Source organism: Chiloscyllium punctatum, chromosome 21 (assembly GCF_047496795.1).
Source record: "Chiloscyllium punctatum isolate Juve2018m chromosome 21, sChiPun1.3, whole genome shotgun sequence".
Lineage (NCBI taxonomy): Eukaryota > Metazoa > Chordata > Chondrichthyes > Orectolobiformes > Hemiscylliidae > Chiloscyllium > Chiloscyllium punctatum.
Genome location: NC_092759.1, coordinates 17,479,109 through 17,488,429, shown reverse-complemented (window position 1 = coordinate 17,488,429; position 9,321 = coordinate 17,479,109). Strand labels below are relative to the sequence as shown.

At 44.9% G+C, this 9,321-nt stretch overlaps 1 protein-coding gene across 1 annotated transcript in view; it reads left to right on the top strand.

Moving 5' to 3' along the window:
* Positions 1-7,194: 7,194 nt before the first annotated feature.
* Positions 7,195-9,321, top strand: part of LOC140492613 (eukaryotic translation initiation factor 4E type 2-like) — a 43,931-nt gene continuing 41,804 nt past the window's right edge. Inside the window, exon 1 of the mRNA XM_072591625.1 lies at positions 7,195-7,379. Coding sequence (XP_072447726.1) covers positions 7,360-7,379 — 20 coding nt within the window. The 5' untranslated portion in view covers positions 7,195-7,359. The remainder of the gene's footprint in view (positions 7,380-9,321) is intronic.

The window sequence follows — 9,321 nt, the reverse complement described above, 5'->3', positions numbered from 1 at the left end:
TGGATGGGTATATGAATAGGAAGGATTTAGAGGGATATGGGCCATGTGCTGGCAGATGGGACTAGATTGGGTTGGGATATCTGGTCGGCATGGAGAAGTTGGACCAAAGGGTCTGTTTCTGTGCTATATAAAGTCCTAGTGACCATCCTATTTATCCTTTATATTGTGATAAATCATGCAACAAAATTAATATCCTATTGTTAATATCTGCATTTTTGGATTCGGCCATTATTTGTGCATTAGAAGTTTTTTGTTACCATGTGAGTAGACAAGACGTTTTAAAGCCCTGCAGTCACTTCATGGCCTGTAGCATTGTAAACGAGCAATGACTGGTCAGGACCGCTTAAGGAACCTAATCTAGGATTTACATTAAGGGACTAGGACAATGGATTTCAGAGTTGGAAACTGTATATATTTTACATTTTAAATATTGAATACTGAATAAATGAATTTCCAGTTTATATTGATGACTTTTGAAATGTCTTAGCCACTTGTTCAGTTCCTCCTCTGAATTACAGATAATGATTATTTTATTTATTATTCTTTTAATAATCAATTGTATTAGCACTGACTCACAAAATCAGAATTATTGGACAGGATCGCTTGGCTTTATTCCTTTACACATTGTCAGTGATCTGTCTCATTGCCTCACAGTTAATTTGAAGTATGGTTGCATTCATTCGTTGCTAACTAAAGAAAGGAAAGATACCTTACTGGCCAGATGACGGTATTCTGCATGTGACTGGGGATTGAGGTATGTATAGCAGATGGAACTCCCAAAAGCTGGGAGGTGTTCAGAGCTGACTGTGAATGGGTAGATGAAAGAATAAAAGGGACATGAGAAACAGTGTCAGGCCACTAAGGCTAGGGAAAATACAAACAGGGTTAAAGCAACAATGCTGTAAAATAAAGAATTTAGATTCTACTCGGAATCCCGAGCCTATGTCTGGCATACTGACCCTCTTTGAGGATGGGGATTTTATTCCTGGATATCTGCTAAGCCCCTGACATCTCCTGATTGTCCCCAGTACACACACACACACACACACACACCTCCCCTTTCCTTCTTTTGAAAATGAAGCATCCAGTCTTCGTAGCCGACATCATGGGGTTGAGCAGCCTGCGCCATCCTAAACAAGGGCCCATCCTGGGAACCAGAGTAATGTTGATGAAGTAGGTAAAAACAAGGACTGCAGATGCTGGAAACCAGATTCTGGATTAGTCGTGCTGGAAGAGCACAGCAAGCCTGCCCCTGACCCAAGAACAAACCAGCCCAGTTTGCTCAATACGTCCAAAGGACAATTCAGATGTAAATGCAGTAAAATTCTGGGAGTAGCCCGAATATGAATGGCTTGTGTTGTAAGACTGAAATGCGTGGCCATCTGTCTGACGGAAATGGTATACCATCGAAAAAATAATGGAGAAGCTGAGTCACGTTTGTTTAACCCTATGCTTTTGCAATGTTTTCCTTCTGGTGTCACTGACATGATCCAGACAAACAACATGAACTAGTCCAGGAATTGTTGTGGTTCTGTTCACTGAGCTGGGAATTTGTGTTGCAAACGTTTCGTCCCCTGTCAAGGTGACCTCCTCAGTGCTTGGGAGCCTCCTGTGAAGCGCTTCTGTAATGTTTCCTCCGGCATTTATAGTGGCTTGTCTCTGCGGCTTCCGGTTGTCAGTTCCAGCTGTCCGCTGCAGTGGCCGGTATATTGGGTCCAGGTCGATGTGTTTGTTGATAGAATCTGTGGATGAGTGCCATGCCTCTAGGAATTCCCTGGCTGTTCTCTATTTGGCTTGTCCTATAATAGTAGTGTTGTCCCAGTCGAATTCATATTGCTTGTCATCTGCGTGTGTGGCTACTAAGGATAGCTGGTCGTGTCGTTTCGTGGCCAGTTGGTGTTCATGGATGCGGATCGTTAGCTGTCTTCTTGTTTGTCCTATGTAGTGTTTTGTGCAGTCCTTGCATGGGATTTTGTACACTACATTGGTTTTGCTCATGCTGGGTATCGGGACCTTCGTTCTGAACTACTATGCAAGTTACAGATAAAACTGATTATACCCAGCACCCTCATGATCCCCAAAGTCATGTGCCAGCCCCGACAGGGTTGATTGGGACCAAGATACCCACTGGGGGTCGAAACTACTGCAGATGCCCACCCAGCGACCACTGCTGAGCAAGGTTTTCCTGAGAGGACCCTTGAAATGGGGACAGGCAGGCCTCAGTATTACACCTTTGTGGCTGGGAACAAGACAGCAAAATCCCCAAGGACGAATGGCTGGCCCTTGCTTTAACTGTGGAAATATGGCCACTTGGGAGTGATGTGTCTTTAACGTTACCTTGGAGCTAATGCGGACAATCAACATGCTTGCGTCCTTGCAAAAGGAAAATCTGCTAATGTACACTGACTCACTGTTGTGCTTTTGGTATGACCCACGATTATGGAGCCTTGTGGGAACATAGAGAATTTTTAACTCCCACAGGGTGGCATTATAGTAATGCTGTTTTGCCCAATCAACCTGGCAGTTATCAAGATGTTTGGGTCACGCTCAGGCAACTGATACGGTTTCCAAAGTAATGGGTAGGTGGATTCTGCTGCCATGCAGGCAGCCTTACACCCCAAACTTCTGGTCACGTTGGGCCCCCAGCAAAACCCAAATAGAGACAATATGGGAACAGATTTGCCAGACCTGGGTATGGTACAGAAATCACAGGGGAAGTCTCCTGCTGAAGAGCATAAACTATGGCCTCAAATATGGTACTTCCTCGATACTCAAACCAAAATGTGGGTGTCTACTGCTGGACATGTTTGTGTTTCTTCTTTGCTGCTGCCTATTTTATTTGATTATGTGTATTATTGTACACACTTGAGTAAGGAGGGAATGGTCAATACTCTTATTACAATGGACATGCTGTTGGCTCCAACCTCGATGGGAGGGAACCTTCCAGGTTCTTCTCACCATCCCTACTGCTGATAAGGTCACCGGGCACTTCCCCCACCATTGCACGGTCAACGGATGAGCCCCTCGCAAGGGGTGAGATGATGAAGATTGAACGTACCCTGATATGTGGATTCGTCATCGTCGGCATTAATGCTCAAGAAGCGACAATTTATCAATGTGCTCCTGAACAACCAGAGGCTGCGTAACATTTATGCCGAAAAGTTGTCCTTGTGGGCCAAGAGACTGATTCCTTCGATGCATGAAACGTTACCAAGAATGACTGTCGCAATGGTCAACTGCATCAAGAAGATTGGACAGTTCGTTTACAGGACAAGTCTCAAAGGTTTTTACCTTGTCAAGGTGTTTTATGCCAGTTTGATTACAGTTGTGCTATGGGTGGCCCTGTAAGCCTTGCCTCTATTCAAAGAGGTCTAAATTGGCATGTCGCAAAAGAGAAAAGGGGGAAATGTTATCTTTCACTAACAATCTGCTTCTTCAAAGTCACAATAAAATATTTGACTGGGATGAAGTGGTCTCTTAAGGCCTCACATCAGCGTTGGACTTCTTGACCCCATTTCCCCCTCCCGAATCCCAATGACGAAGTATAACACTTCTAACGTGTTTACCAGACATAATGTTTCTTTTGACTATTACTTATCCCCACCTGCTTGGTGCTTGTGGACTTCCTCTAATAAGTCTGGGGTAGCCTATCCAAATTGTTACAACAGTACAGGATGGAGGTGTGCTTACATAAATGTGACTAAGATATTCTATGTACCTTGGTCAAATGTATTAACCGTTACTACTCCCCTGTGGGGCCTTGCATCTCATGTGTATGCCTACAAGAGGAGTGTCCCCCAGTTATTCCCAGTGTTTAGGCTCTTTGTGGTATGGGTAACAGCACCACCCACCTTCATCTTCCCAATTGTGGGATGGAAGGAACTAGTCTGGGACAATAACTGCATCTCTTTGTCTTTTTATTGAACAGCTTTCACCCTAAGCACCCAGGGCAACCATACTTTGTAGCCATGGACTACCCATACATTCGGGGTAGTCACAAAGACAAGCCTGCTTCTTATTGGGAAGCCCCCTCCATCATTTATACTAAACCTGGTTACTATTTTTTCAGCCAAGGCAGAGTGACCAACTTCCTCGTTCTTGATGAAATAGGTACTCCCCGTGCTGTCGCTGTAGGGACAATTTTCCAGACTACTGTTCCCTGTCCAACTACCTGGGAATGGGGGGTTGGGGTTTCCCTACCAAAACGTTCAGTTTCACCTGAATTCTGCACACATTGGAGATATGCCAAGGCTTTGGGAAACAGTAAAGCCCAATCTGTGGACTTGGCATTTCTTAGTGCTTTTTCCTTAGGAAAATTCTGCAGGAATTATTAGCCACCCAAACTGAAATTATCTTACTTGCGACCTCACCCTCTTGGACAACAAGACAGCTGCAGCCTTAGCAGGTGGTAAGGGTATGCTCTCAGAATTACGTCTCTTTTCCCAGCAAAACCGGTACGTCCTCGACTACCGACTCGGCAAAGAGGGCGGGGTTTGCGCCATAGTAAAGGGCAAGTGTATGATGGGGTTACCGACCTCATCGAGAATATTACCAAGCATGTGGATAACATCCGCACCTTCCTCAATCAAATGACAGAAGGCACTGGATTGAGAGATTGGGGTTTTGGCTCATTGTACAACTGGTTGATAAATCTGGCAATGTATATTAGTATTATTTTAATTTGTCTCTTTGCTGGCATTGCTATTGTTAAATGTATCATTGCCAAGCTAATAACTTCTGTTGACAACAGTGGTTCTCCCCAGAAGATGCTTCTTCTCCATCCAAATGAAGGTGAGGAGGAGCGGTTGCCCACCCCTGTATTGTATATATTGTATATATTGATTGGTAACTGAATGTACTTTGCGATCATGGCCTGTACCTTTCTTTAAAAGTATGAAAATCTTTGTTTTAAACCATGTGTGCAACTCTTCCAAGGAATACAGATGTATATGACTCTGTGTTTCTGGATGCTCTGTAGCCAGCCGTATGAACAAATAAAGAATGAAGTCTTAAAAAACCAGACCGATTGTGAGCTTTTATTGACCGAGCATGGAACAGAGAGAACCAACCCCCCTCCCCACTTCCCAGGGGTCCAGATCTTCACAGTAAGACATTCACAGCAAGGTTGGATCTCATGAAATACGAGGAGAACTTGCCATATGGATAAAGAGCTAGCTTGAAAGTAGAAGTGGTGATGGAGGGTTGCTTTTCAGACTGGAGGCCTGTGACCAGTAGTGTGCCACAAGAATCGGTGCTGGGTGCACTACTTTTTGTCATTTATATAAATGATTTGGATGTGAACATAGAAGGTATAGTGAGTAAGTTTGCAGATGACACCAAAATTGGAGGTGTAGTGGACAGCAAAGAAGGTTACCTCAGAATACAACAGGATCTTGATCAGATGGGCCAATGGGCTGAGAAGTGGCAAATGGAATTTAATTTAGATAAATGCGAGGTGCTGCATTTTGGGAAAGCAAATCAGAGGAGGACTCAATGGTGACGTCCTGGGCAGTGTTGCTGAACAAAGAGACCTTGGAGTGCAGGTTCATAGTTCCTTGAAAGTAGAGTCGCAGGTTGATAGAAGAGTGAAGACGTTTGATATGCTTGCCTTTACTGGTCAGAGCATTGAGTAAAGGAGTTGGGAGGTCATGTTGTGGCTATACGAGTCATTGGTTGGGCCACTTTTAGAATATTGTGTGCAATTCTGGTCTCCTTCCTATTGGAAGGACGTTGTGAAACTTGAAAGGCTTCAGAAAAGAGTTACAAGGATGTTGTCTAGGTTGGAAGATTTGAGCTATAGGGAGAGGCTGAGTCGGCTGGGGCTATTTTCCCTGGAGCATCGGAGGCTGAGGGGTGACCTCACAGAGGTTTATAAAATCATGAGAGGCATGGATAGGTGAATAGACAAGGTCTTTTCCCTGGACAGCGAGAGTCCAGAACTAGAAGGCATAGGTTTTTGGTGAGAGGGGAAAGATATAAAAGGGACCTAAGGGGCAACTTTTCCACAGAGAGGGTGGTGCATGTTTGGAATGAGCTATCAGAGGAAGCGGTGGAGGCTGGTACAATTACAGCATTTAAAAGGCAACTGAATAGGAAGGGTTTGGAGGGACATGGGCCAAGTGCTAGCAAATGGGACTAGATTAGGTTAGGATAGCTGATCAGCATGGACGATTTGGACCAAAAGTCTGTTTCTGTGCTGTACATCTCTATGACTGTAAGTCCACATCAACTCTCTGAAGAGTAAATCACCCCAGACCCATTCCCCAAACATATTACTCTACATTTACCCCTGACTAATGCACCTGACCGACATCTCTAAACATTACAGACAATTTAACATGGCCAATTCACCCAACCTGCACATCCTTGGAATGTGGGGCGAAACCCACGCAGACATGGAGAGCATGTGCAAACTCCACACAGTCAGTTGCTCGAGTTTGGAACTGCACCTGTGAGGCAGCAGTGCTAACCATCGAACCACTGTGCCTCCTGTTAGCTATGGCAACAGAGCGGCGACGAGGATAAGGAAAGGGGCTGGGACTGGGTGGGATGTTCTTCAGAAGATTGGTGTGGGTTGATGAAGGGCTTTTGCCCGAAACGTCAATTTTCCTGCTCCTCGGATGCTGCCTGACCTGCTGTGCTTTTCCAGCACCACTCTGATCTAGACTTCAGAGGATCGATGCAGAGTCAATGGGCTGAATGACCTCTTTCTGCACTGGAAGGATTGTATAATTCTCCAAAAACAAATCACTGGAGAAACTCAGCAGATCTGGCAGCATCTGTGCAGCAAAAGCAGAGATAATGTGTCGAATCCAATTAGCCTTCCTCGAAATTGACTCCAAACTTTAACTGCATTTTATCTCCACGAATGTTGCCAGACCTGCAGAATTTCTCCAACAGTTTTCCTTTTTGCCCCCAATGGTAAGACTTAACATGGAGTCCTGTAGACTACACACCCCCCTCCCCCTCCCCCCACAGCAAGCGAAGCAACGATTTAACTTGCATTTTTCTCGGCGTGGTCTTAGTTTACCGGCGGCTCACATTGCGATCTCGACCCATGAGTACACAAAACGCAACACGCTCTTGCTGTAAATGTAACCCCGAGCCTCCCCGTTAATGAAGATTTCGAAATCGCAATCCGTGTCCGACCGCCGTTTGTCTTGAGGAGCCTGCCGTAGTTCTGGCGCACGCGCACCCGACGGTAACCGCCAGGGACACGGCCTCCTCGTCACGAGTCGGATACAGATTTTATTTTTCATTTTTTTTAAAAACTAGCCGATTTATTTCTTTGGAAAACCCGACCCTTTGAAGGATTACTCTCTTTCGCCATCTTGCTCTCTGTGGGAACTCCTTGGAGAAATGAACAATAAATTCCAAGCGTAAGTTTACCGTCAGTTAACCGAGAAAAACAGAAAAACTTTCCTGTGGGCGGTTGGTGGCTCGAGCTGCGGGGGGCGGGGCAAATGCCAGGAAGTCCCGCCCATTGTCCTTCCGCTGATTGGCGAAGTGGCACAAAGGAGGGTGGGATGACGCTGGCCCCTCTGATTGGTCGTCAGCACGTCACTCGTGTATTGAAAACACAAGTAGCGTGTTTGATGCTGGGGATGGATGGAGTGAGGGATTTGATTTCTTATTGTCACATATGTATTTAGATACCGTGAAATGTTTGGCTTCGCATGGAGTACAGGCAAATCATACCATTAAAAAGTGCATAGAGTAGTCGAACAAATTGTACAACTTTACAGCTGCAGAGAAGGTGCACAAATAGTGAGTTAAAAAAATCACACAGCACCAGGTTATAGTCCAACAGGTTTAGTTGGAAGCACTAGCTTTCGGAGTGCTGCTCCTTCATCAGCTAGTTGTAGAGGACACAATTGTAAGACACAGAATTTATAGCAAAAGTTTATAGTGTGATGTAACTGAAATTATACATCGAAAGATACCTTGATTGTTTATTAAGTCTCTCATTTGTTAGAATGCCCATGTTAGTTTCGCTTCTTTCATATGTAAATCGCAAAACTTTTTTTTAAATGTTACATTCTCAAGTGAACTTTAATAATTGGTGTCAGCCCAGATAATGTATTGGGTTTTAGTAGCTCTCTGTGCTGCTGTCTGTGCCATAATGTTTAGACTGATTCTAATCTAAAAAATGAATTAACAGAATCTTACATGGATTCATGCAGTTTTTGAGCAAAGTACAATGTAACTCTGCAAGTACAAATTCACCCCACAAACTTATATGTGTATGTATGCATGTGGGTGTGTGTTGGGGGGGGGGGGTGTGCAGTTGGTGTAGTTCTGAGTGTCTGTGAGAGAGAGTGTATGTGTGTGTGTGAGTGTAAAGGGGTCTAGGCCTGTGAGAGGGTGCATGTGGGAGTGTGTGTGTTTATCTGTGAGAATGCCAGCCTGTGTGTGTCTGTGGGAGTGTGTTTGTGTGTGTGTGTTCTGCGCAGCATGCAACACAATATCAGTGAGGATGAGCACCTCGCCAAGACCTTTCCCCACACCTCTACTACCCACCTTTAAACAGCCACCAAACCTCAAACAGATCAGTGGTAGCAAACTGCCCGGCTTTCAGGACTCCATACAGCCCTGTCCATAAGACATAGGAGTGGAAGTAAGGCCATTCAGCCCATCGAGTCCACTCCGCCATTTAATCATGGCTGATGGGCATTTCACCTCCACTTACCAGTATTCTTCCCATAGCCCTTAATTCCTTGTGACATCAAGAATTATCAATCTCTGCCTCCACTGCACTCCGCAGCAATGAATTGCACAGGCCCACCACTCTCTGGCTGAAGAAATGTCTCCGCATTTCCGTTCTGAAATTTACCCCCTCTAATTCTAAGGCTGTGCCCACGAGTCCTAGTCTACTAGCCTAACGGAAACAATTTCTTAGCGTCCACCCTTTCCAAGCCATGTATTATCTTGTAAGTTTCTATTAGATTTCCCCTTAACCTTCTAAACTCCAATGAATACAATCCCAGGATCCTCAGCCGTTCCTCGTATGTTAGACCTCCAGGGATCATCTGTGTGAATCTCCGCTGGACACGCTCTAGTGCCAGTATGTCCCTCCTGAGGTGGGGGGCCCAAAACTGGACACAGTACTCCAAATGGGGCCTAACCAGAGCTTTATAAAGGCTCAGTAGCACATCGCTGCTTTTATATTCCAACCCTCTTGAGATAAATGACAACATTGCATTCGCTTTCTTAATCACGGATTCAACCTGCATATTTACCTTTAGAGAATCCTCGACTAGCACTCCCAGATCCCTTTGTACTTTGGCTTTGTGAATTTTCTCACCATTTAGAATGTAGTCC